This window comes from Serinus canaria, chromosome 13 (genome assembly GCF_022539315.1).
Source record: "Serinus canaria isolate serCan28SL12 chromosome 13, serCan2020, whole genome shotgun sequence".
Lineage (NCBI taxonomy): Eukaryota > Metazoa > Chordata > Aves > Passeriformes > Fringillidae > Serinus > Serinus canaria.
The window spans coordinates 11,481,174-11,507,048 of record NC_066327.1 but is presented as its reverse complement, the minus strand read 5'-3'; the positions used below and the strand labels follow the sequence as shown (position 1 = coordinate 11,507,048).

Below are 25,875 nucleotides of genomic sequence, written 5' to 3'. Positions count from 1 at the left end.
GGGCTAGGCCTTCCTCTGAAAGGGGCTCTGATTTCACAGAAGGAAACTTCCAGTGTGGAATAAAAGCTTGTTTTGTTTGTAGTAAACAAGTGCAGTTATAACAAGCTAGGGTGGCACGTGTGTGCACATGCAAACTCCCTCTCTGGAGATCCTCAGCTATATTTAAATACACACGTGCATGTTCTGTCTGGGACTTTCTTGAGTTCCTGGACTTTTCTGTCTGTCTTTGGGCTGCTGGTGAGCAGGCTTTGTGGTCATGCCTTCAGAGAGGTGTCTGCAGCCCAGTGTCTCTGCAGAAGTGGGAAGGGGAGGCAGCCCCAGGCCAGCTGGGGTTTTGAGGGGCTGCAGAGTGCTGTGCAGAGCAAGGGGAACCCCCTCCCACAGCTGAAAGGAAACAGCTGGCAGCTGGCCAGAAGGCAGTCAGCTGAGCCTCCTCTTGTTTTCCCTTGCTGTCTTTTATCCCTGACTCCCTCCTGCATTTCTCTTTCTCGCTTTCTTTCCAGTCTGCTCTCCTTCCCCCATTCTTCTTCCCACTCCATTCATCACACAATGAGCCCCAGCCAGCAGCTACACTGAGCCAAGGGAAATCATCACATCCATGTGTTTCCCTAATAGCTCTGGACCCTTTTAATAATGAGAGGGAATTGAAAATAAATGGAACCTTTCCCTCAGGGCCCTGTGTGTTTCCCTGTCCTGGCATTCATGCCAGTAGGACAGTGCCATGGGACAGAGGGGCCTGCTTGTGAGTGGGCTGATATCTTACAGCTTAGCATGGCCAGAGAGGTGGCCCTGGGGAAGGGGATGAGCTTTTGCTTGCCCAGCACTTAGGAAATGTGGTTGCCATTTCCTTGTGCCTGTTTCTTCCCTTGGAGGACGGCCATTCCTCCATGCCTCAGCCCCAGACTGGTGGCTGGCTGGGCCACGTGCAGGTGTGCAGAGAGTCACACAGAGCAATAAAACCACCGCCTTCACCACGCTCAGCCCAAAGCTAATGCTGCTTTTTGCCCATGTCTAGAGGCCAGCACCCTTTGGAGTGGTCGTGGCCAGGGGGCAAGGTGGATCCTGCTGGGAAGGAGGAGACTGAGTTGGTGGCCTTGGCAGCCCCCAGCAGCGACCGGGCAATCCAAGAGGAAGACTGCGAGGGGACCGGCGCGAAGCCCTACTGCAAAGTGCTGCTGCTGCCGGAGGCGCAGGCGAACCACACGGGTTACTACCGCTGCTACTACAAGTACATTGATGCCAAAATCGAGGGCACCACAGCAGTCAGCACCTACGTGTTTGTGAGAGGTAAGAGCTGCCGCTGCTGTGCACCTGCACGCTGGGGGCAGCCAATGCACAAACATAATATCTGAAAGATTCAACATCTCAGTGTGCCTCCCAGGGCAGAGTGTGGCTGCTGCAGCCTGGGGAGGGGGCTGAGGGCTGGTTCCCTGCAACTGCAGGGGACCAATATCCGTCTGTGGCGGCAGCGCCTGGGATTCAATTATGTCCCATCCCGAGGGCATCGCTCCAGCCGGGCTGGAATGCAGGAATTCAAGGAGTGAGAGCCTGGGCTCAGAGACGCTCCAGCACTAAAAAAAGCACAGGAGTTATCTTCTGGGCAGCTTGGGGCTCCCTGAGGTGCTGGTGGCCAGGGGTGATATAGTGTTTCATAAAGCTGAGACTGAGAGGGAGAGGATGAGTGGTACAAACAGTCCATGCGCAGCCTGTTCCCAGACCTGCTGCTGGCCAGAGCTGCTCCACAGTGACAGATCCAGATGCTCCTCTCCACACTGTGCAGGGCTGCCCGTGCAGGCAGGGTTAAGAGGTGTATTTTGGCAGAGGAGGGATGTTCACCAGGCTTGGGGCTGGACCCTCAGCTTAGGAAGTGGCTGTAGGGCCAATACTCAGCATCTCTGTGTCCCAGGGGTTCTTCCTCCATTGTCTCCCCCACAGCTCACAGCAGGCTCCAGCAAGATAAATGAACTCTGTCCCCTGGAAACAGTTGGCTGAGCTATTTCTCTTTCCGCCCCCATTTATTAGTTGGTGCAGTTGTCATGAGCCAGGCAGGTCATGACATATAAGATGCATTTTTCAGAAGTCCCAGGGCAAAGCCTCTGCAGCTATACAGAGAAAAATGCAGGGGCACATCAGAAAAGCTGGGCAGCTGTTGGAGAGGAATTGAAGTCTCTTTGGGCAATTGCTTCCTCTTTCTGTGGGCTAGGCTGCCCACCCTAAAACAGGACAGAGCCTGCCTGGGTTTCACACATCTGTAAGTTGGACAGGGGCGCTCAGACACTCTAGGGGGTTGTAACAGGATGGAGGCAGAGAGCTTCTGAAGTACACTGAAAATGAGTACAACCCCACAAGCTTACATGCAGGGAGTGCTTTTGCAATAACTGATTTTCTTTGTGAACCAACAAATGTCACTTTGCCCCTGATCCACTGTCTCTCACCTCCAGCCTCTCTGCAGCTCAGGAGCTGCTTTACTGTTTACCAAAGAGTGCACAAGGTGCAGGTTAAGGGCAATAAATCCCACACTGTCAAGGGCCCATGGGACTCACAGTGCCTGTGGACAGTGTGTGTGCAGAAGATCCTGCCAACAGCTCGCAGCACTGCTGTGCACATGGCTGCACAGCACATGCTCATACTCAGTCCAGTCAGGCTGTCCTCTCTCACAGTTATCAAGCATCTAGAAAACCTCAGAATCTGCCCTTCCAGACAGGACAGGCTTTCAGGCAAGAGAAGGGACATGTCAGGAAAATTCAGGCATATGGTGAGCACAGCCATTGCAGAACATTCAGATAAAGCCTGTTCCTGCTGAACTGAGCTGCAATGTGAGACTGTCCCTGGAGAGCTTGGAAGGGCTGATGTAAGTGTTGGGGATGTTTGGAGACAGGATGGTCAGACCACAGGTTTATCCATCAAGCTCATTTCTCATGTTAAGGGTTTGGTGAAATTGCCAGGAACAGAATATCTGTGCTTGCCTGGAAAAATGGGTCCTTCTGTATTTTACCTGCAATTCAGTGGTCAAATGAACTCTCCATGCATGTGTCTCCTTCCCATGTGTCTGGTTAGGTGAGTCTTTTATTACAACTACAGATAGCTCTGTAGACACAGAATGCCTCATCAGGGTCGGACAGGCTATGTACAGCCCACATCTCATAAAGCTTAGCCTGTATTAATGAAGAAGATGCTAAATTATTCCCATCCAACCCATTAAGGCAGTCTTAAGGAAATTTGTGATGTTGTCAGAGAGGGAAATTAGTGCATGAATCACAAGCTCATTGGCAGTGGGACCAGCCCAGTAAATCAGTTCTTGGCTGCCATCTGAGCTTGAAGGCGACCTCATAGTCTCTCACCTCTGGCAGCTGTGCAGCTCCTCCTTCTCACATGCCCAGGGTCTGGGAGAGGAATGAGGAACATCTTCACACTGGGAAACAAATCTGTGGTTTCAGAACTCAGCAATCCCCTGGCAGCTAAAAACCCCAGGAAATAAAGATAAGAACTCTCTGGGCAATCTATGTTTTTTTAAGAGGTGACCAATACAGTTTCTTGAGTGTGGGTTGGTTCACCTGCACTGTAGTAAAGGTGCTTCACACAAAGGTAAGGCCTTTGAAGCATGACTATCACTAAAGCAGCAGCTTTACAGATTAAAAATTAAAGTTTTATGCACTTAACAGTGGGAGCACTGGATTGGATTGGGTTGGGCCCAACGTGATTTGAACAACAGAATCCCCAAGTAAGGATAATTTCCAAATTCATCTTGGACTTGTCCCCTTAGATGGGTTGGGTATCAGAGGGAAGGAATCTCAGGACAAATGGTTGTGCTCATGCTACACTCCCTTGAAATCAATTGTTTAGCTGAAACACAAGTGAACAAAACTAAATGTAGGCCACTGCGATCCTTTGGTCTGATTTCCAGTGTACCAAAAAGTGCAAAATCTCCCCTAGCAGGACTCTGTGGCAGCCCAGTGTCTCCCAGATGGAGACCCATCACCCCCTTACAAAGCCCCCTTCACTCAGGGGACAATTTCCATGAATAAAGCCAATCATGACCATGTGCTGGATGGACATTGGCAGAGGACAGATGCTGGCAACACCAGCATCAAGACACTAGGAACCAGTTTCTACTCAGAGCATCCTGTGAGGCATAAAACCTGTGGAAAAGGGCAGGCAGGGGCTGATAGTACAGAATAAATCATCTGTCACTGAGGCCACCAAGCAGCCTCACAATTCCTTGTGTCTTCCAACTTTGTCTTCATCCCATTTACTGAGCCTGGGTCACTGCTCTGCACAGAGTTTGGTGTAACATCCCCAGCCTCGCTAAGTCCTTTCATAATGACTATTTCTGGGTGGTTTTGCTCTTCCTGTCAATATTTGTGCTTGCAGCAGTTGGGCGGCAGTGGGGTGGCAGCCCTGGAAAGCTCAGCTGGTGTGTTTATCTGCCGGCCGGGATGGCTGCAGGATGACATCTGCATTCCAGCGCGCTGCGGATCACTTCCTCGCCCGGCAAGGTCGCGCTGCCGGCCGCTGCACCGGGGCAGCGCAGCCCCGCCAGCCCTGGGACCAGCCACCAGCTGGGCAGGCGCCGAGCCCAGGACACGACGCACTGCTTTCACAAAGGGTCAGGCTCAGGCAGAGACCTTGAGGGCTCCAGGAAAGGGGAGGTCATTTCCCGCTCTGCCCAAATGTCACACGAGTGTCGCTGTGCTGGTACCGTGTTTGGTGCGGAGGAGCCGGCTGGCTTTGCATTCCCGAGCTCCAGGTGTCTCCTCTGACTGTCACATGTGGCAGATGGGGCTGAACAGCTCAACACCACTCCCTCTGAAAATCTTGTGGTGTGTTAAGGAAATTCAGAAAGCCTCCTTTTCTACTGGTTGTTGCCTTTTCCCAGTTTTTTTCTTCTTTTTTAGCAGTTTTTCTCCTTGTATCTTTTCTACAGATTTTGAACAGCCATTTATCAACAAGCCAGAGACCCTCCTCATCAGCACGAAGGAGAACACTTGGGTACCATGTCTCGTGTCCATCCCAGACCTTAATGTCACACTGACCTCGGTGAGAGCTTGGCTTCTGGGAGGCTCTGCACTGAGATGTATTGCATTTGTTCTGCATTTGTAATTGCCTGAGTGGAAGTATGACAGGCACTGCCAGGAAAGGAAAATGCATGGGATACATTTTCCATGGAAAGTACAAGCCACTGGCTTCCTCGTTTTATTTGCTGGTTGTCCAGTTCCCTTGGGCAGATCCCACGGGTTTCCTGCCAACCTTGCTTCTCTTCCCTGGAGCTCTATGAAACAAAACAAAACTTTGTTTTAAACCCATTTCTTCACAGCATCCCCTGTTTGCCTCATCTCTGTGATCTACACCCTCTAGGTGGTCAGCATCCCCACAAGGGAGGAGGCTGCAGCCCTGGGGCTCATGACTAAAAACAGCTCTCTTATCAGTTTGCTTTTGCCTTCCCCCCCCCCCCTTTTTTTTTTTTTTTTTTTTTTTTACAATGCAAATACATCCTTCCAGGATGAGTGTTACTATTGTACAAAGGCCTCCAGGGACACTCTGGGGGCCAGGGGCCTTTCCCTTGCCCGGGAAGGACACTACCCAAGGTCAGCACTCATCCCGATGGGGCTGATGTTTGGGACATCAGCATCAGTTTCCTTAGCTATCTCTAGAAATTTCCATTCCTGGAAGTCTCTGGCCCACTCTGCAGACGGGGAGGCTCATGGTGCAGGATGCAGCTCCTCGGGGTAGAGGGGAGGCCACAATTCCTAGATGGCAAACCCTTGCAGGGAGAGGGCAGAAGGCCAGCACAGCATGGTGCTGCATCATTTCTTCCCACAAAAGGGATGTGTGAGCCAGCATAAAGCCTGGGAGGGGTGGAGTGGGAATGTTGTTACCCTCTGATTTCAGTTGGCAAAATGTTGATTTTTCCAGCAAAATTTCTTTATCCACCCTGATGGGAAAAGCACTTTCTGGGACAACAAGAAGGGAATGCAGGTACCCACACACTTGATCCGGGACTTATTGTATGTCCACTGTGAGACTGTAATCGACAAGAAGGTCTTCAAATCCAATTTCTTCATCATCCATATAGCAGGTGAATATTTGGGAAGGTTCAGGGGAGCAGTTTGGGTGGCTCGAAGTCCATCAGTATGGCTCATGGGATTGTTATGGGCCTCTCTAGCTACACAGATTCTGCATGGTGCTTCCACTGTGTATTGGACAGAGATACACCGTGCAGCAGGAGGTCATTCCCAAACCTCCTGTAACTGCAGAGTCTGAGTCAAAGAGTTAACTAGATCAGAAATCTCTTTTTATTCCCTCTTCTGCGTCAGGGAGTCAGCTGTATGACATCCAACTGTATCCCAAGAAAGCCATGGAGCTGCTAGTGGGGGAGAAGCTGGTCTTGAACTGCACGGTGGGGGCTGAGTTCAACGCTGGTGTCGACTTCCACTGGACTTACCCTGGCAAACAGGTACCAGCAAGCCAAGCAGCTCCCTGTGCACTGAACTGTTACCCTCTGAGTCACCCCCTCCTGACCCTTCATTGCTCCTCTTCACATCATTGGCAGGGCTCTGCTTCATACTCCTAACCATGCTGTGCCCTGGACATCTGGGTCAGAGTGTTCTCCCATTTTTTTCTCCTGCAGCAGAAGACAGACAGAATGAAGACCCCTTTTCCTGGTAGAAAGTTCCCTCCTTGCTAAGGTGTTATTGCTCTGGAGTTCTTGAGAAACCACTGGCCTCACTTTCAACAGTGCAAATCCAGAGCAAATGTGATTGCTTTAAAAGGAACTATTCTAATCATAGAGCCCTTGTTACCAAGAGCCTGCGAGGTGATCCCTTCCCCACTGTGTTTTCCCCCTGTTGTATCCTCTGGCTTTTTTGAATGGTGTGACAGGGGAGTCCCTTGAGAACATCACTCACTTCATGGGCCTCCCATCCTGGTTCCTGGGTTACAAGAGCAAACCTTGCCAAGATCTGAGCCCAACCTCAGGCAGTCAGTACACAGAACATGTGCCCTTCCATCCCTGAGGATGGCAGTGAGTTGTGCAGAAACCCATCCAGGTAGAGGCAGGCACTGAGCATTAGGAATCACAGCTGTGAAGGGACCATCCACACAGCCTCATCCCCTTCTCTCTGTCTTTCATCCCCTTCTCTCTGTCATCTCCCACAGATGCAGCGAGCAGTGATCGAGTCCAAGCGTTGGTCCCTGCAGACATACACAGAGCTCTTCAGCACCCTGACCCTCCACAATGTCAGCCAGCAGGACCTGGGGAAGTACACATGCACTGCCACCAATGGTGCCCAGATGCTGGAGGAGAGCACCGATGTCATTGTGCACGGTATGGCACTGCCAGTGCCCCGCAGAGCCACAGCCAGAGCCCAGCTGCAGCAGAGCCAACCCCTCACTGTTTGGGCAGGGTGGCTCCTGGACCTCCCTCCACTCTGCTTTAGTGAAACTCAGCCCTCCTCCAGCCCCAGCACCACGCTGGGAGCAGAGTCACATTCAGCAAGGTCCCAAAAGGGAGGGAGAGAGATGCCAACACCAAACTGGCCCAAATGCAGTGGAATGTCAGGACATACATACCTTGCAGCTCTATGGCAAATGCAGTGCCCCTGTGGCATGGTTGGCCTGAGGGGCACCAGCTGCATGTGCACAAGGCACCATCTGCTTTGGGTGCTTGTTTCTTGGCAGCAGAAATTCACAGGGCAGCCCAGCCTTCCTGCATTCCCAATGGTTCCCAAGAGGGAGACAGAGGAGCTGCCAGGATCTCAGCTGCGTTGTCATGATACCCCCATGTCCTTGGTCCTTGCTGTTGGGCCCTGTGGAGAGCAGCAGACCTTTCTGACACCCTGACTTTTTGAGTTCTCCTCCATGGTCCCTTTTTTCCTTGCAGAAAAGCCCTTCATCACTGTGGAGTGGAGGAAGGGCCCAGTGATAGAAGCCACTGCAGGAGATGAAGCTGTGAAGCTGCCAGTGAAAGTAGTGGCTTACCCTCCACCAGACTTCCAGTGGTAACTCACCTTTCTTAGCTTCAGCCACCTTCTCCTTTCTTCCTTTCCTCTGTCAAATGGGGAAGCCTAGCCTGGCTTCCTTGCTAAGTCCCTCTGTCACCAAGATTGTCACAATGTCACTTTTTTCCACCCATGGGGACCATTTCTCCCATGTCCTGACTCTCAGCAGCACAGCCTGGCTTGGCAGCTCTGCACAGCTGGAAGGGCCAAGTGGAGTTCCCACAGGAGCTGTCCTTCTTGTCCCTCTGCTGTGGCAATCACAGCTGCCCAGCGGAACAAGGTGGTGGGATGGGTTGTGCACCTCATCACGCTGCACTTCCATCACAGCCTACTGGAGATGGGAGCTTTGCACCCACTCACTGCTCAGGCAGAGCTACAACACCACCAACCCCACACACATCCACACAACACAATGTGCAGACCCATAACCTGGGTCCAGGGAAGGCCCAGGGGTCTCTCCAGAGAGGTCCTCAGTGCTAGCAAGGGGCACCCTGGCTGCACTCTTGTGGGGACCAGCTGCAAGTGGGACACTTCCTCCCCATGGCTGCATTTTCTCTCTGCCTCCCTGCAGGTACAAGGATGGAAAGCTAATTCCCAAGCAATCTCAATCTTCAATGCAGATCAAGGATGTGTCGGAGCAGCATGCTGGGACATACACGCTGGTTCTGAGGAACAGGCTGGCAGGGCTGGAGAAGCACATCAGCCTCCAATTAATTGTTAATGGTAAGGGGGGGCTGGGCTGGAGCTGGGGGGAGAGTGTTGAGCCCATGGCCCCTGCCTTTGGGCTGCTCCAAGACAAAGTCCCCATTGCTATCCTAAAGCAGTTGGTACCTACATCACCTCTTCCTCCCCCACGGCACAATTTTGTTCCTGGCCTCCTGACTTTGGGCAGGATATGTCATTGCTCAGGAGCCACTTCCCAATAGCAGCTGGAGATGCTGCTGAGGGTGACCCTGACCGATGTGGACTTGAGAGCAGGGCAGCTGCCACACAGATAAAGTCTTGATCTGGAGTAGTTCCTCTGCATGGGAAGCCCCTATGGAATTTTGCCACAGCAGAAATTGGTCCCAGTCATGCAGGAAACAGATGCCAACTAAAAAAGTGCTGGAAGGACACTGCTGCCTGGAGATGTGTCTCCAGGAGGCTCTGTGGCCCAGTGCTTTGAGCCCTGCAGCTTCCAGACAGATCCACTCACCACAAAAAGGAGAAACTCTGTCACTTGAATCTGCTTAAGTATGACCTGCTGTGCCTTGCAGGCCTGAGTTGCCCTGAGAGCCAGAGAGCTGTAGTGCCCAGGCTGTCCATGAACCAGCCTGGGGAGGTCTGTGCCAGGCCTGGGGATGCAGTGCCTGAGCCTGCAGCTGCTCACAATGTCACTCTGATCCTTGCAGTTCCTCCACGCATCCATGAGAAGGAAGCCTCTTCCCCAAGCATCTACTCCAAGAGGAGCCCCCAGGCTCTCACCTGCACTGTCTATGGCATCCCAGCACCAGAGGTGATCCAGTGGCAGTGGAGGCCATGGATGCCCTGTCGGATGTTCTCCCGACGCAGCCTGTAAGTGCCATTTCTTCCAACACTTGGGTCTTGTCAGGCCACCCTCGTGGTGTTATGGGCTTCTTGTGACCACAGCTGTGCCCCCAGCCGTGTCTCACTTTTGCTGTCCCACCCACAGCATGGCACTTGTGGGAAGGCAAAGTGGAGACACTTGTTGTCTATGTGGGAGTTTTGCCCAGGCTGGCTGGTCCCAGGCACCAACAGCTTCCACAGCATCCTCTGCATCCTCAGCCACCTGCCTCTGTCAGTGGATGTCCATGGCCCATCCACACCTCACAGCACCTGCAATGAAACCACTGATCACTGTGCTAATGGGGAAACTGAGGCAGATTGCAGGAGAAATTGTCACAGCCCCTTGGTAAGACCCCCAAGACAGCAGCTGGGGCTCACACCATTCCTGCCCTGAGGTCTCTGTGATTTTTCTGTCCTTTCTCTTCTCCTGGGAAGCAAAAGTGCTCATAGGCAGCTTCTGCTTGTGGGGAAGAATTGCTGAATCCTGGGGAAGTGCCAGATCTCTGCCAGCTGCTGGGATGATTTGCCAGCAGGGCAATAGGCAGGCAGGAAGGGTGCATGCCCCCTGTCTGTGTCCTGGGAAGCTGAGGCAGCATCAGGCAGGGCTGCAGTGGCATTTTTAATGACAGCCTCACTGGAAGAAGGAAAAGGAATGCTGGGGAGTTGTAGCCAGAACAGCCAGGGTGGAGGACATCAGGGTGCCTGGAGGAAGCCAGGTCCTGCAGCTCTGTGCAGGCTTTTGCCAAGCCAGGGACGCCAGAGATTTCCATTGCACGCAAGTGCACTGTGGCCCTCTCAGGAAGCAGAGGGGCCCATGAATTATGAGCACTGTCTCCCAAGGCCACCATATTTCTGCCTAGCACGGCTCCAGAGGATGCAGGAGGCTTCTTTCTAGCTTCCTGTTGTTTACACAGCTCACCAGTGTGTTTGCCCCGCCAAGTGCTCTGCCCCATACTGCCAGCACACACCTTTGCTACAGCTCCTGGGACCTCAGCTCCCCTCTGCTTCCCTGTCACCCAAAGCCTCTCCCTTCTATCCCAACCCACACTTTTGGGCAGACCCTCCCACCTTCCACCCCAACCTGCAGGCTGCAAAAGCACCCTGCAGGCTGCAGCATCCCAGGTCCCTGACAGATTTGGCCACTTCTCCCCACCCACCTGTCTCAGCTTGAAGAGGTACCATCATTCCCTGTGAGACACCAGCAGCACCTCTGCCTGGGGAGGTCTCCCTCCTGGCTTTTGTTGAACTGGGGGCAGTGGGAGCACCCCTGGGTGCTGTGCCCTTGGGTGTTGCACCACCTGCTCTCCAGGCCAGCACCAGCCAGTTGGTGACACCCCTGACTCTCAGTCCCAGCAGGGTTTTAAGGCCTTGGTGCTGAGCAAAATGACATCAAGAATTGCCCATGGAACACATGAATCAACATCACCCCTGCCTTTTTCCACTCTTAGCAAGGAAAGATGAAGCCCCAGGCCTGCAGGACACCTGTATCTGTTCCCTGCCTCAGTTTTCACACCTACAAATTTCTGCCTCACTGGTGGTTGCAAGGCACCCTTACAAAGCACATCAGAATTGTGTAACTGAAAGACCCTGAAATTTTGCAGAGTTATAGGACAGGGCCATCAGTTCTCTGACACAAAGCTGCTTTTGCTGTCTTTTACCCAGCTGACCTTCTCTCTGTCTCTTTCCTCTTTCCCCTGCTCATCCCTGGCTCCTGGGTTAGCAACAGCAGGCACCGGGCAGCAAGGCGCCATCAGCGGGACCGGATGCCCGAGTGCAAGGACTGGAAAGATGTGTCACAGCAGGACGCCGTGAACCCCATCGAGAGCATTGACACCTGGGTGGAGTTCGTGGAGGGGCGGAACAAGGTGAGGCTGCATCCCAAATCCATCCTGGGACAGGGAGCTGGAGACAGGGACGGGACTCCTTTGCAATCAGCCAGGAAAAGTGGCCTGGAAAGGGGCCTGGCAGAGACAGATTTGGGGAGGGCTTCACACCTCTGCTTCTAAAGTAAACCATCAGTGGCAGTTCCCAGCCCTGGGGCTCCACAGTACCAGGCAGCCCCAGGGCGAGGGAGAGCTGTCATCTTTGAGAAATTACTCTGTGTCCAGAGAGGCCCCCACTGGGGCTGGCTGCACAGGAGGGATTTCATGGATTGCTACTGAACAGGGCATCCAGCTAGGGAAGACATGGGACAGGTGCTGTGGGGGCTCCCATGGCCCTTTTTGAGCATTCTGCATGAGCTGTTCTGTAAAAACCAAGCCCTGCAAAGCATCCTGGTCAAGAGAGCAGGAGTCACAAGCTGACCAGGAAATCTCTGGCCTTGGGAAGGTGCATGTGTCTGGTGGGGCATTTCATCCAGCTATCCCCATCCTGGTAGGGTGAGGGTGGTTTGGAGAAGCTGGCATTCATCTGCTGCAGCTTTGTGAGTGGGAGCAATGTGTGCTCCACAAAGCCACTTCTCCATCACAGCATTTCCTCTCTGGAAGGAACATCTCTCCCTCACTGTAGTGTGTGTCCTGCTTTCTGCCTGCTTCTTTCTGTGTCCCGGGTAGCCACGAGTGTCAGGTCTGTGCCATGACGAGGTTCCTGTCCCCACTGGTGTCGGGCACCAGCTGCTCACAGAGGGATGCAGAACAAACAAATGGGCCCCTGTTTCCGAAAGTCACTTCCTGTTTTCCTACACACCTCTAAAGGCACTTCCCGTCCCCTGGCCTGGCCGGGAGTTCATCACTCTGCCAAAAGGGTGGCAAGGGCAGATGATTCTCCTCCCAGAGCAGCTGAGGGGAGGTTGAGGGATTGAGGTTCCCCAGGAATGCAAGCAGGGGTGGTAGGAACTCTTGGGTAAGAAGCCCCCACTACAGATGTGACATTTGTATTGGTCCTTTCTGATCTGTCCCTATTTTCCCCATTTTCTTCCTTCTATTCCTCAGCTGTGTCCTTCTCATTCCCTCTGTTTGGTTGTAACTGTTCTTAGGTTGTGCCTCCCCACAGATGTGCAAGAGTTTTGGGAGAAAAGAGCTGTTTCATTTACAGTGGGATGCTACTACCTAAAATCTGCTTTCTCTCTCCCTCCTTGTCCTTTCTGCCTGTCTTCTCTCACCATCATCCTGGTTTTTATTCCGTCTCTAAAGGCCAGAACGAGCCACAGGATACGCAGTGCATAGTCATGCACTGCAGGCAGCAGGATGATGTCAGATCAAGAAACCCCAACTCAAACATAACACTGCAGATTAGAAGGAAAATCCCCAAGAAACAGGAAAGGCAGCACACAAAAGTGCCAGCAATAGGGTCACTCTGGTTGTATGAATAACCCCAAGAAACGGAAAAGGCAATGGACAAAAGTACCAGTAATAAAGTCACTTCAGCTGTGTTGAGTATGCACTGAATGAATGGCTGTTCCTTCTGGTTAACACAACCTCAATACATTGCCCCTCAGAACGGAAATGCTTCCCAAAGTCTATGGGATTATGGCATGTAAAGGCAAAGAAATTTCCCAGTAGGAACACATTAATTTTGCATTTTAAACACCATCTCATTAGAGGGATTTTTTAACTTGTCGTTTAAACTGGAGCCTCAAACTGCAAGTCTCCTCTAAGGGGAGTGCTTGTAACACTTTTGGTAGCTCACACATGTGCAGTGTGAGACAGGAGGAGGAGGAGGAGAGCAGCCTTATTCCCCAGCTGCTTTTCTTGGCTAATTTGGAGGCAGCATCCCCTGGGTCCATGCTCCCAGGATGGCAGCCTGGCTGTTTGCCCAATCTTAGTCATGTCTTGCTGGAGTGAGAGAAGAGGAAGCTTTTAGGACCGTGTCTATGTACACTTGGAATTCAATGAAAGATGACAGCTCTTCCTGAAGGGATGAGAGCTGGGATATTTTCACAGGTTTGATTTCTCCTTATGAATAAAAGGAGTGCTTGCAGGTCTATAAGTACCCGTAAATTCCACTGAACCCTGCGGGACACTAAATAGTCTCTTAACTGCAGAGGGCTCAGGGAATCAAAGCCCTGGTGTCCTTTCCCTTTCTTCCCACTGTTATAAATAAAGCTTGGCAGGAGCTTAACCATCCCCTCAGCCCTGTATCCTGTTACTGTCCCCCTTGCTGAGCACTGTCCCCATTGTGACCCGAGGGGCTTAATAAGAAGTTTGCTCCCATGGAGAGGCATCTATGCTGACTGGGCTCCGTAAAAAGATGCAGAGATTGGGAATAAAATCATGTTATTATTGGTAGAGCCAACAGATAAAGCTTGAAATGCACAAAGGGCTGTAGGATAAGGGTCTGGTTTTGCATAATCCTTTCCCAGGGTTATGCAACAACAGCTGTTGGGGGCTTTGCTACCTGCCAGAGAGCAGCAGTGATCCTACTTCTCTTCCCTGTTCTCTTCCTAACTCTTCCTTATGTTCTCTTCCCCCATCAGACAGTCAGCAAACTGGCCATCCAGGAGGCCAATGTCTCAGCCATGTACAAGTGTATTGCCACTAATAAAGTGGGTCGAGACGAGCGGCTGATCTACTTCTATGTGACCAGTGAGTACTGTAAAATCCTCCCACCTGCACCAGCCAAGCTCTCTGCTTGAAATAGGCAGGGCCCTACAGCTGTCAGGTCCTGCCGTTCACAGTTAGAGTCCTCAACAGTCCAACAGGAAAGCAGGGCTAACCCAGCGCTCTGCTGGGAGGCAAAAGCCTGAAGTCCTGACAGCAAATAGCACAGGAAGAGTTTGGCAGGCAGGCCTGGGAATGAGCCAACACTGCCTGTGCCTGGGTCCTGAAGCAGCCCTGGCAGGTCCTGGGCAGGTCTTGGGCTGGGGACATCCCGCTGGCTCAGGCCCAGGCAGCTCCCTGGGCTGGGGATGTGTCTGGTCCAAGAGCATCCTCTAGTGGCACCGCTCGTCCTATCCCAGGCCAGGTCCCGCTGGCTTCGGCCCGCGGCAGTGATCCCACAGGATTTTGGTGATGGGAGGAAGCTGAGTTTGTAGGAACCAGAGCCCCGCGGTGTGGGCTGTAGTCATGGCCCATAGGGGGCTGCATGAGCCTCCTGCCAGTGGTACCCTGTCCTGGTGGGAGCCTGTCCCTTTCTGCTGAGAAAGGGAGCCCAGCAAGGGCACTGCAAAAGCTTATCCTATAGAATGAGAATTCCATAATAAAATTACCATCCCAGAAGGAATGGCCCTTGATAGTACCTGTGCTGTCAGGGCCACCAGCTGTTGTGAAGCAAGATGAACATCTTCAGTCACTGCATCAGCAATGCTCTCTGTGTTGCTGTCTAGGCTGCTGTGTCACTGCCTGCACATGTGAAGTTGAGCACGTGTGCACACCAAATGCTGAAGCTGAGCTGGGAGCAGTAAAACCTCCCTGGCTTGTTTCATTTGTGACCCCATCTTAATTTCACCCTGGGCTTGAGCATATCCCGTAGCACTCGTTGGGCTTAAGCTGTGATTGCCAGCAGTTTGCACGTCACAGTTCTGGTCTATGGTGGTTCCCTTTACCCTGAGGACAGGCAGATCTCTGAGAGCTGAGCCCAAGAAGACAATTTCATTGTGTCTGGCAGCTCAGCCATGAAAACTCATTCACATGTTCATTTCCTTCCTGAAAGCCATTCCAGACGGGTTCGAGATTGAGTCCCAGCCCTCGGAAGAGCCCATAGAGGGGCAGGACCTACAGCTGAGCTGCAATGCAGACAACTACACCTATGAGAACCTGCAGTGGTATCGGCTGAACCTTTCCAAGCTCCATGATGAAGAGGGCAACCCCCTCGTGCTGGACTGTAAGAACGTCCACCACTATGCCACCAAGATGCATGGGGAGCTGCGCTTCCAGCCTGACTCCAACGATGCGACCTTGTTGCTCACCATCCCCAACATCTCCCTGGATGAGGAGGGAGACTATGTGTGTGAGGTGCAGAACAGGAAGACCCGGGAGAAACACTGCCACAAGAAATACATCTCTGTGCAGGGTGAGGGTCCACAGGGCTGGCGGGAGTGACAGAGGAGAGCTGGTGCTCTTGCTGCCATCAGCTTCCCAGTCCATCCCCAGGGGAAGCCACACAAGCAAGCTAAACTCAAGGTGGCAAAGGCAGGGCACCTGGGTTCTCAAGACACCCTTCAGCAGGGGTCAGAGACCCAAAGGCCCCCAGGAACACAGATATTCTTTTGATCAATCAGTTTCCTGTTTTCCCCTCCTCCTCTTTGTGCTGCTCCTCCAGCCCTGGAGATCCCCCGCCTCAAGCAGAACCTGACAGACATTTGGGTGAACGTCAGTGACTCCATAGAGATGCGCTGTAAAGTGGACGGCAACCACGTTCCTGAAATCAGCTGGTACAAAGACGAGAAACTGGTGGAAGAAGTGTCAGGTACAGTGGACTGGGGGTGGATCACAGGCAGGGCAGTTTGTCCAGCAGCTGGAGAGCTGAACACTGCTGGGTTTTGGGACTTGCTGTCCCCAGATAAAGGCACCCGTTCTCTGAATCAGCCAGAGCCTGGTTTTAATCACATTCTGTCCTAATTTGATGCAGTCTCACTGGCCAAGTCTATGCCCTAGGGCCCGGCTCAACACTGTCTGTGCTTGTGCACATTCAGCTTGAGAGCAGGGAGAGAGAAATCATTCATGTTCTTAGTCTCAGCCCAGTGCCTAGTGTCTCTGATTATGCAGGGACCGACCCAGATTTCATGGAAGGAACATGCAAAGGATCCAGGCACATTGCAGAGGGAAAGGAACAGGTTCTGAGGGTGAAGCTGAACTTGACACACCAGCTGGACTGCCTGGGCACTGTCCCTATTCAGCATGTTTAGTGGGGGATTTGTACCCTCCATATACTGCCTGGGGAGGGGCCCTCCAGGGTTTTTCAGGGGCCATCAAGAGAAGAGCCTCTACCAGCTGGTGTGATGTCATTCTGCTATCTGAAATGAATCAGCCAAAAAATGCAAGCCTTATTTTGAGCCTGAGTCCAGTGTGCTAATCTTCCCTCCCTGTCAGTGACCATGACAACCCTTCTGTGCCTTACAGGGATTGACCTGGCAGACTTCAACCAGAGGCTGAGCATTCAGAGAGTGAGGGAGGAGGATGCTGGGCTCTACCTGTGCAGCGTCTGCAATGCCAAGGGCTGTGTGAACTCCTCAGCCAGCGTCTCTGTGGAAGGTACCAGCAGCCACAACCCCCCTGGGGACGTGAAGGGGTGGAATAGGAGTTACGGCCAAGCTCCCATGCCTCTTCCCTGTGACAGTGGGAGGCAGTGAAAGGCCCTTGGCCTTGCTGGTGGCATGGTGCTCTCATAGGAGGATCTGTAGTCCAGGGCATGTTTAGCTCAGGCAAACATGTCTCCAGTCACCCCACATCCTGTTGCAGGCCATAAGGAATGGCTGAGTTGGGGCATAGAATGGGAATCTCTGAAGCTATGATTGCCCTTCCATCCCACAGGCTCTGATGACAGGACCAATGTAGAGATTGTCATCTTGATTGGCACTGGAGTTATTGCTGTTTTCTTCTGGATCTTACTCATTCTCATCTTCTGCAACATCAAAAGGGTACGTGACTGTCACTGCCCCAGGCAGGGAGGGTGGCATATCAGGGCTTGGGGTAACACCAGTGCTGTGATGTGGGGCTGCATGACAGCACCTGCTAAAAGGAGATCATTGAGTGATGCTTCCAGTGCTCTCACTGCCAAGGACAGGGTGAGTAAGGGCTGAGGTAAAGGAAGTGATGGGGATGGCCTTTGCTTGAGGGGGTAGAGGTCAAGGCAAGCAAAGAATCCAAATCCCATCTGGGAGTCAGCACCCAGGGCAAGGAGGGCACCTCCTCACCCTTTGTGTTGGCTGGTTCCTGCAGCCAGCCCACGCAGACATCAAGACAGGCTACCTGTCCATCATCATGGACCCTGGCGAGGTGCCCTTGGAGGAGCAGTGCGAGTACCTGCCCTATGATTCCAGCAAGTGGGAGTTCCCCCGAGACCGCCTGCGCTTGGGTGAGCCAGACCCCTCCCTCCCCCTGCATGCTGCAGCCAGGGCTTCCCACCAGCCCTACAAACTCACCCTTCCAATTTCTTAACATACCTCTGTGCATTTAATGCTTTCTCTCTGCCTTAGGCTTCCCATCCTCTTCCCCAGGCTGTCCCTAAAGCCCAGCTGTGCCTGGGAAATCTCTTTAGGACTGACTGCAGCAGGTCTGAGCCAACTGTTATCCCAGACCTCCTTAGTATATCCACACAGGTATTTCTGAAAACAGGAGACCCCTGGGCATGGTTTAAAACACATCCCCATATTTTCCAAGTGGGAGTCTGGACAGAACAGCACAGTTTACAGCAGGTACCCAAGTTCAGGACCAGGATTGAATCCATTATTGTCCTCATGCTGAGACACCTACCTGCAGCCTCTTCTCTCTGTCTGGCAGAGTTTAAGGGGCAGCAGGCTACCTTTGAGGCACAGAGCAGTGACATTAGTCCTGGCTGCTGTGCTGCAAGGGGTCATTTACCTTTCCCACACACAACTAGAAGCTCGAGGGCAACAAACAGCCCCTCACTTCTGCATGGCCATTTCCTTCCTCTGCTTTGTCCATGCCAGCTCTGTCTCAGTTCCTCCCATCGTCCTTTCTCTTATTCTCACCAACACAGCAAGCAGCAACCTGAAAGGGTACATGTTCCACTCCTTCCTTTTCCTTTATGATGTTTTTTCTTTCTTCTTCCAATGTTTCCTGTCTGGATTTTTGTTTTCCTTCATTCTATTCTGCCTTTTCTGCACCTGCCTTTCTTCACACTTATTCTCCTTGTCCGTAGGTAAAGTCCTGGGTCATGGTGCCTTTGGGAAGGTGGTGGAAGCATCTGCATTTGGGATCAATAAAAGTAACAGCTGTGAGACTGTAGCAGTCAAAATGTTGAAAGGTATGTGAACAGTGAAGCAAAACATGCAATGTGTGTAGAAAGCAATTAATGAGGCACCTGCCACAGAACATTCACCCTGTAAATGCCTGTAGTTTAATTAATGGCTTCTTGGCCACAACACAGCTGATCCTCTTTGGCTCCATTCAGCTGCACTGAGGGGCTGAAGTGGCAGAACTGACAGCATGGACTTGTGGAACTCAGCTTTCAAGGAAATTTAGCTGTCTGCAGAGGCAAAGAATGAAATCTGTCTCAAAAGACTAACAAGAATCCAGAGCCCCTCTTTGGCATGCCACCGAAAGAAGTTTTGCTCCCAATTGCCTTCTTCCAAATGTGCCTGTATTTTGTGTTTATGGGCCAGATCCCGGGTTGGGTAAGGAAGCAGGGTGCAGCTCTTATCCAGCTCTGAGGGCTAAATTGGCTTTGCACCCAAAGCCTGGTCTATCTAGAGTGAGATTTTAAACTTTTGTAGCCATGCTTTCATACAGGCATCCAAAACATTATTCTGTAATTTGGCACCAAACAAAATACTAAGGCAGTTTCTGGCCAGAAGTAGCCTGTACATGGAAATCGTGTCATGGTTCATCTGAACAGTATTTGCTGTTGTAAGTGTACAGATCATATGCCTATCAGATGGGAGCCTGGTGAGCAAGGTTGCTTTACAATTTTTTGATGCAAGGCAAGATCACCTGGCCCATCAGCTGCAGCTCAAGAGGATACTTCTGTCTCCCAGGCTAAATTTACAAACTCTCAAGTAAGACATAAAGCATGTGGGGAGGATGAGAAGTATGAAAAAGGCATACAAAACCAGAGAACACACCATGTGTAAAACAGAGGGTCAAGAATTGATGCGAATTGGACACTTGAGAGAAGATGCAGTACAGAGAGATGGCAAGAGCATGACACTGTGTTTGCTATTGAAGAGGAATCATCAAAAGATATCTGGGTTTGAGTTGAGACAGCTCCTATCTTCAATTGTGATAAAAAGAATCAGATATCTTTTGTTCCTAATTTTATTTCAAATTGTTTCATGGCTCGTTATCTCTGTTTGGAGGCCAAAAGGGCAAAGATTCAAACGGGTGCATCCCAATGAAAGTCTCAAGTGATGTTTTTCACTGCACAACTATCATAAAGAAAAATCTGTTGGGCACAGATTGTGTTGTTCTTTGTTCTGGGTCCCTGCACTTACAGAGAGCACCCTACGTGTTACAGCAGGGATCCTGGGATCTCCAGACAAGGCTCAACATTTCATGTGGGAACATGCAATAACAAAATGTACTGAGGCTTTGAGGTCACAGCCTCCTCAGCAAGACTCACATTAACATGCTGCTAGAGAAGGGTGGTGAGGGGGAGTGAAAAGCTCTGAGGAGGTGTCATGACATGGTCTGTGTGTTTCCAGAGGGAGCTACTGCAAGCGAGCACAAGGCACTGATGTCAGAGCTGAAGATCCTCATTCACATCGGGAATCACCTCAACGTGGTGAATTTGCTGGGTGCCTGTACCAAACCCAATGGTAAATATCCCAGGGCAGCAGGCTGTGCTGCTCCCAAAAATCAGAGCTTATCCCCTGTGTCTTTTCAGTGTCCACATGTGTGATCACAGGGACCTCTGGGGGAGTTATTGGTGTGTGTGTGTGTGCACTTAGAGCAGATGTCACAGCTCAGCAGGACTGCACATAACACAAGTTGTGGCAAATTCTGACCAACTCAAGCCCTTACGTCTAGCCTAACCTTTGGTCTCTTCTCACCAGGCCCACTCATGGTTATTGTTGAGTTCTGCAAGTATGGAAACCTCTCCAACTACCTGCGGACCAAGAGGGAAGGATTCAGCCCTTACAGGGTGAGTAGCTTCCTTTGCCCCTAGGGACCTGTTCCATGTCTAGAGAAGGAAGACATGCAGCCTAATTGATGATCTGACAATGTGACAAAGAAAGGCTCTGTCCTTCTTTCTGCAATGGTAGCTGCTTCCAGGCCAGAATTACAGTTTAAGAACAGGAAGAGACTGTGCCGCTCATGGGTGCAGGGGTTACAGTGTGCATTGCCTGCTGAGGGTTTTGGTTTGGTCCCTTGCCAGGAGAAGTCTCCCAGGCTGCGTATTCAGGTGCAGTCCATCGTGGAGGCAGTGAGAGCAGACAGGAGGAGCCGCTCTGGGACCAGTGACAGTGCCATCTTCCACCGCTTCCTGCTGCACAAGGGCCGCACAGCCCTGCCCATCCAGGAAGGTAACACTCCAGCCTTGGCAGCACCTCCCCACCTGGACCACCAAACCTATGCCAGACTTGGCTAGCTTGGGGAATGGGCAGGGAATATCAGTGGGGAGCAGGACCCCAGCCTTGGAACTGATCACTGTTTCATGGCAATTCCCCAAACAGGGCTATTTTGTCATCTGTTGTGTCTTCTGGTATCTATTGACACCGGAAACCCAGAAGGGAGAATTAAATCCCTTTGGGTGTTTTAGCCTGAAGAAAGGAGAGCTGAGCAGGATCTTGTTGAGTCCTCCCTAGGACAGAAATAATGAGCTGATCTTCAAAGCCCCTTCCAGTCCTGTTCCCCACAACTCTGTCTCACTGACATGTGTGGGAGGCTGGACTCTTTCTCCTCACACTTGAGCAGGTTCCTGCTTTGTGCCTTCTGCCACCTAAGCAGAAAATCTCAAGAGTGGAGCTGATTACTCCAGTTATGACTGAGGACTAACTGTGTTTCACTGAGAAATTGGCTGTATCCTGCAGTACCAGAGAGAAGCAAAGAGGACAGCAGATTGCCAATTGTCTAATCATTTTCTGTTACTTCTGAACAGTGGATGACTTGTGGCAAAGTCCCTTGACAATGGAAGACCTCATCTGCTACAGTTTCCAGGTAGCACGTGGCATGGAATTCCTGGCATCCCGAAAGGTGAGTTCAGCCTTCCTTTGCTCACCTGATCTTCTGTGCATGCCTGATGAGAGAGACCTGACCAGCCACCTTTCAGGTGACACACAGAGAGATTCAGTGATCTACCTCACACTCCTCAAGAAATCTGAGACAGATGTGTGTACAAAAGCTGGGAAATAGTTGTCTTGCATTTCAACCTCTCCTTAACCAGCCCTTTTTGAAAATTTTGTCTTTAGCTTCTTCCCATTTCTGCCATTCCCCCATTACAGCTCAGGCTTATGGGGGAAGGGAAGTGCTGGACACTTTCTGATTGTGGTTTCTCTCCCTCTTATTCTGCCCCTTCCTCTTTGTGTGCCCTCAGTGCATCCACAGAGACCTGGCAGCTCGCAATATCCTGCTGTCAGAAAACAACGTGGTAAAGATCTGTGACTTCGGCCTGGCCAGAGACATCTACAAGGACCCCGACTATGTCAGGAAAGGCAGTGTGAGTGCTGTTTTCTCAAACTCTTTACAGATTAGGCCCCCTTGATGAAGAGATAAAAAAACAAGTGGAAATACTTGCATGGCTGGGACCAGAAGCCATTGGGCCAATGACACATGTCCTGTCCTGCTCCACCAGCAGATCTCTCTCTCCTTCCTTCTACCCCTCATCCTGTCATTAACTTACTCCTCCTTATACTCTTTTAACCCCCTTTCAGTGTCTCTGTCCCTCTCTCTGACCAACCAATTCCTCCATGGAGAGAGGAACAGGGCTACTGGCTCTGATTTATTTTCATCCATTTCATCCCTTTGCTACCAGAAGGGCTGTCCTGGGACATGTTCCCAACTGAACATTTGTGCCTTGCCTCTCCCTCCTGCAGGCCCGTCTCCCACTGAAGTGGATGGCTCCAGAAAGCATCTTCGACAAGGTCTACACTACCCAGAGTGATGTCTGGTCTTTTGGGGTCCTTCTCTGGGAAATCTTCTCACTAGGTGAGTGCTAATGAGGGTCTTTTGCTGTTGAGGGAGACACCTCTAGCCACATAGCAGTTTGTGGGTGAGTCTGTGCAGGACAGACATTCTGAAGCACATCTAAGGACTGATGGGAAGCAACAACAATGAAGGCAAAAAAAATGTGGAGGCCATATCCACCCATGAACAGAGTGATGGGGACACAAGCAAGCAGAGGTGGCCTCCAGCTCACTAAGGCAGAGAAGACTGACTCAGGCAGCACCAAGGATTGGGCTGTGTATGAGTAGTGACCACACCTCTCAGTCTTCTGGGATGAAGGGCAGTCTCAAAAGGGCGGTCTCAAAAGGACTGGTTTCTGATGGCACATTTCATGTTCCCACCTTTCTCTGAATCTTTTTTAGGGGCATCTCCATATCCTGGAGTCCAGATCAATGAGGAGTTCTGCCAGAGGCTCAAAGATGGTACCAGGATGAGAGCCCCAGAGTATGCCACAGCAGAAATGTGAGTCAGAAACCTCAAGGGTTCCAGCATTGGTCAGAGCAGAGGCCTCTGTGGGAGGGCAGAAACCTACCAGATCCCAGCATAGAGCAGAACAGGCCCCTCTATGGGATGCCTGACCTTTAGCCAGGATAGGGGATAAGCCAACACATCCTTCACTCTAGTCAATTGCCTGGAGAGCAAGGCAATGGGTTCTGATCAGGGCTCTCTAGATGTCCTTGCATGCCTGTGCTGGGATGGGTCTGTATGTGTGCACTGTGCTTTTCTGCTCTGAAGGGCATCAGAAGGATCTGAATTAGCTCCTTGTTCCCTGTTATGGTAAGTGCATAACAAACCAACACCCTGCCAGTAATTCCACCTGGCCAGTGTGCTGGGGGGCCAAGCTTTCCTTCACAGTGCAGGAACTGGCAGTCCCAGTGGGCACCTTGTGGGTGGGAGCTGTGGAGTGGGGCAGGAGGGGATTTCTGTGGTATAAAACCAGCATCTCTTCTTGGCAGCTACCGTATAATGCTGAGCTGCTGGCATGGTGATCCCAAGGAGAGACCGACTTTCTCCGACCTTGTGGAGATACTGGGGAACCTTCTTCAGGAAAATGTCCAGCAGGTGAAAACCTCTCTGTGTCCCTGCTCTGCTCCAGACAGCTCTTTTTTCTGTCATCACCAGCTCCCTCACTGTGCCCTCAGCTGACTCCATGGTCAATGCAATACATTTTTGCTGGGCACCAATAACAGAGATTCCTGGGTCAGAGGTCTATTTCCCAGAGCTGTTAGAGAACTCATTTCTGCAACAGCCTTTTAGCTGCATCCTCATAAAACTCTGCTCCTTGCAGGGCAGAAGCCCTCTCAGTCGTCATTCTAGTAACTTCAATCCTAATCCCCAGATGATTATTTAAAATTCTTCAGCTGAGTCAAGGCCCTGGTACTTCTGCCTCCCACACGCCTGCATAATGAAAACCAGGACTTGACCAGGGTTTCTGAAACTCTCTCCTCAGAGGGAAATGTCAGGGCCATGTGAAGCAAACAACTGTTACATTGCAGCAGTCAGTAATACAGATTTCTTTGAACATATTACTAATCACTTCCATGTGGTAACTCACCAGGACATTTAACTGTGATGAGCGTGCAGCTCTCATTTTAACTTCTTTTTGATGTTCTCTTTCAGAAAATGATAGCTAAATGCTTGTCTCATCCTGATATTCCTGACTTTAACCTTTCAGCACTGGTTCCCAGCACAGCCCTGACTAAGCCACAAATGACATTGCCCTGGAGCACAGTACTCTGTCCATGTAAACCGGAGAATTATGGGATTATTATGGGCAGTTGTTTTCCTGCTCTCACACACCTCCATGCATCACTCACAGCTACATAACACAAAGGTCATAGAAATCTTCAGCCAGATATTTTGTCCTAGAGAAATAAAATTTATAAATGAGAAATTTTCTTTCCCAGCTCTGACAGCCTCTGCCTGTGGAGCCTTTTCTTGTGGGAAAGTCCTCCCCTTCTTGTAAGGCCGTTTACTGTTCTTCCTACTAGGAAGGAAAAGATTACATCCCGCTGAACGACTCTCACAGCTCAGAAGATGATGGTTTCTCCCAGGTGCCTTCCTCTGCCCAGCAAAACTCAGATGAAGAGGACTTTGACATGAGGATACGCTGCCACAGCCTAGCAGCAAGGTGAATCCCCTCAGAAAAGGGCAGAGAGAGCCCTGCAGGCAGCGAGCAGCCTGACCTGTAAGGGAGCCTAAGGGATATGGAGAGAACCCAGATGTTCAGAAAATCCCAGGTGTTAAGGTGTGATCCAAGAATTTAGGCCATAGCTTCTTGCTTATAAAAGCAAAATTATTTTGCTTGTGAGGAAGTGCTGGTTTGTAAGCCTGTCACATTCTTTCTTCTCCTCCAGCTATGCTGACAGAGAATCATGTAAGGAGCTTCATCCTATCTGTTCCTAACTGACCCAAACAATTAGTCCCAGGCCTCTCCTCTCTGATGAACTATGATGATGTGATGCCTGGGATCTATATGACATTTTCTGCTTAGCCCACGCAGAGAGGTTATTGGGGCCTGATTCAGTCAGTCTAGTCTCTACTGCAGAAATAGTATAGGGTTAAGAGGTGTAAGACAATCCCATTACCCTCCCCAAACCCACCATTTGGGTCATCCTCCTCCCTGCATACTTTGGTTGCACAGTGAGGAGGTTGAGTTCATGTCCTGTTCATTCAGGACATTGACTCTTGCCTTTACTGAATACTGCATGCTTCTGTTGGCAGATACTACAACTGTGTCTCGTTCCCTGGTTGTTTGACGGGAGGAAATCAGATCAGGTGTCCATCCAGGATAAAGACATTTGAAGAGTTTCCCATGACACACACAATGTACAAGGCACACCCGGTGAGTAGCATCTGAGGGGATTTGAGTGGGGGACAGTCTTTTCTTTAAAACACCTTTATTGTTAAGACTGTGGAAGGAAGATCACTCCTATCTTATGTCAGTCTGTGTGTCATTCCTGTTGGGTCCATCCAGTCCTATGCACGTTCATTTCTTCATTTGGCACACAGGGTTTTCTCTCCAGCATGGTTCCCGCCGCCTTAGTGGGAAACAGGGAAGTTAGATCTGCAAACGGGGAGACTACAAAGGACCTCAGAGAAGAGCCTGCTCTTCACCCTCTCAAATCTGTGAACACAGCCTGATTAAGCACACTGAAATCCTGCCAGGACTAGGAAACCCAGAGTGCTTATCTGCAGCTCCTGTATCTAGATGCATATGGCAGCGTGCAGTAGGGACCCTCCAGGTCTCTCTGAACTGGACTGGTACTGATATCTCCTCTAGCAGCAGAACTGAAGTCACAGCTTTAGTCTCAGAGGATTGATTGACAGACCTCTCACATATTTGACAGTAATACATCTTCTCCAGCTAGGGAGTGCTCTTTTTTTTTATTCCCCAAAAATGGCACTGAACTAAGCACACAAATCTTACCTTTTTACATGCTGCTTTTAGGAAGGTACCTAAGAAAATCAGATACAGCAAAACTGTAGAGCATGCTGGAAAAGTACTCCTACCCCTTCTTCCCCATCACACATACACAGGATTTCATCTCCTGAATGATTTCTCCTCCCTTCCCACTCTGATCAGTCGA

At 51.0% G+C, this 25,875-nt stretch overlaps 1 protein-coding gene across 2 annotated transcripts in view; it reads left to right on the top strand.

Annotated features, from left to right (window-relative positions):
- FLT4 (fms related receptor tyrosine kinase 4) overlaps nt 1-25,875 on the top strand; it is a 57,895-nt gene that overhangs the window by 26,598 nt on the left and 5,422 nt on the right. For both annotated transcript variants that reach the window (XM_050979696.1, XM_050979695.1), the window contains exons 3-28: nt 1,016-1,287; nt 4,925-5,037; nt 5,914-6,076; nt 6,315-6,454; nt 7,156-7,324; nt 7,880-7,997; nt 8,569-8,720; nt 9,389-9,551; nt 11,284-11,428; nt 13,978-14,086; nt 15,153-15,512; nt 15,762-15,908; nt 16,562-16,693; nt 16,973-17,079; nt 17,381-17,516; nt 18,324-18,428; nt 19,825-19,938; nt 20,176-20,264; nt 20,499-20,646; nt 21,222-21,316; nt 21,657-21,779; nt 22,156-22,267; nt 22,648-22,747; nt 23,242-23,347; nt 24,277-24,416; nt 25,010-25,130. In XM_050979696.1, the coding sequence (XP_050835653.1) occupies nt 1,016-1,287; nt 4,925-5,037; nt 5,914-6,076; nt 6,315-6,454; nt 7,156-7,324; nt 7,880-7,997; nt 8,569-8,720; nt 9,389-9,551; nt 11,284-11,428; nt 13,978-14,086; nt 15,153-15,512; nt 15,762-15,908; nt 16,562-16,693; nt 16,973-17,079; nt 17,381-17,516; nt 18,324-18,428; nt 19,825-19,938; nt 20,176-20,264; nt 20,499-20,646; nt 21,222-21,316; nt 21,657-21,779; nt 22,156-22,267; nt 22,648-22,747; nt 23,242-23,347; nt 24,277-24,416; nt 25,010-25,130 (3,679 nt within the window). The remainder of the gene's footprint in view (nt 1-1,015; nt 1,288-4,924; nt 5,038-5,913; nt 6,077-6,314; nt 6,455-7,155; nt 7,325-7,879; nt 7,998-8,568; nt 8,721-9,388; nt 9,552-11,283; nt 11,429-13,977; nt 14,087-15,152; nt 15,513-15,761; nt 15,909-16,561; nt 16,694-16,972; nt 17,080-17,380; nt 17,517-18,323; nt 18,429-19,824; nt 19,939-20,175; nt 20,265-20,498; nt 20,647-21,221; nt 21,317-21,656; nt 21,780-22,155; nt 22,268-22,647; nt 22,748-23,241; nt 23,348-24,276; nt 24,417-25,009; nt 25,131-25,875) is intronic.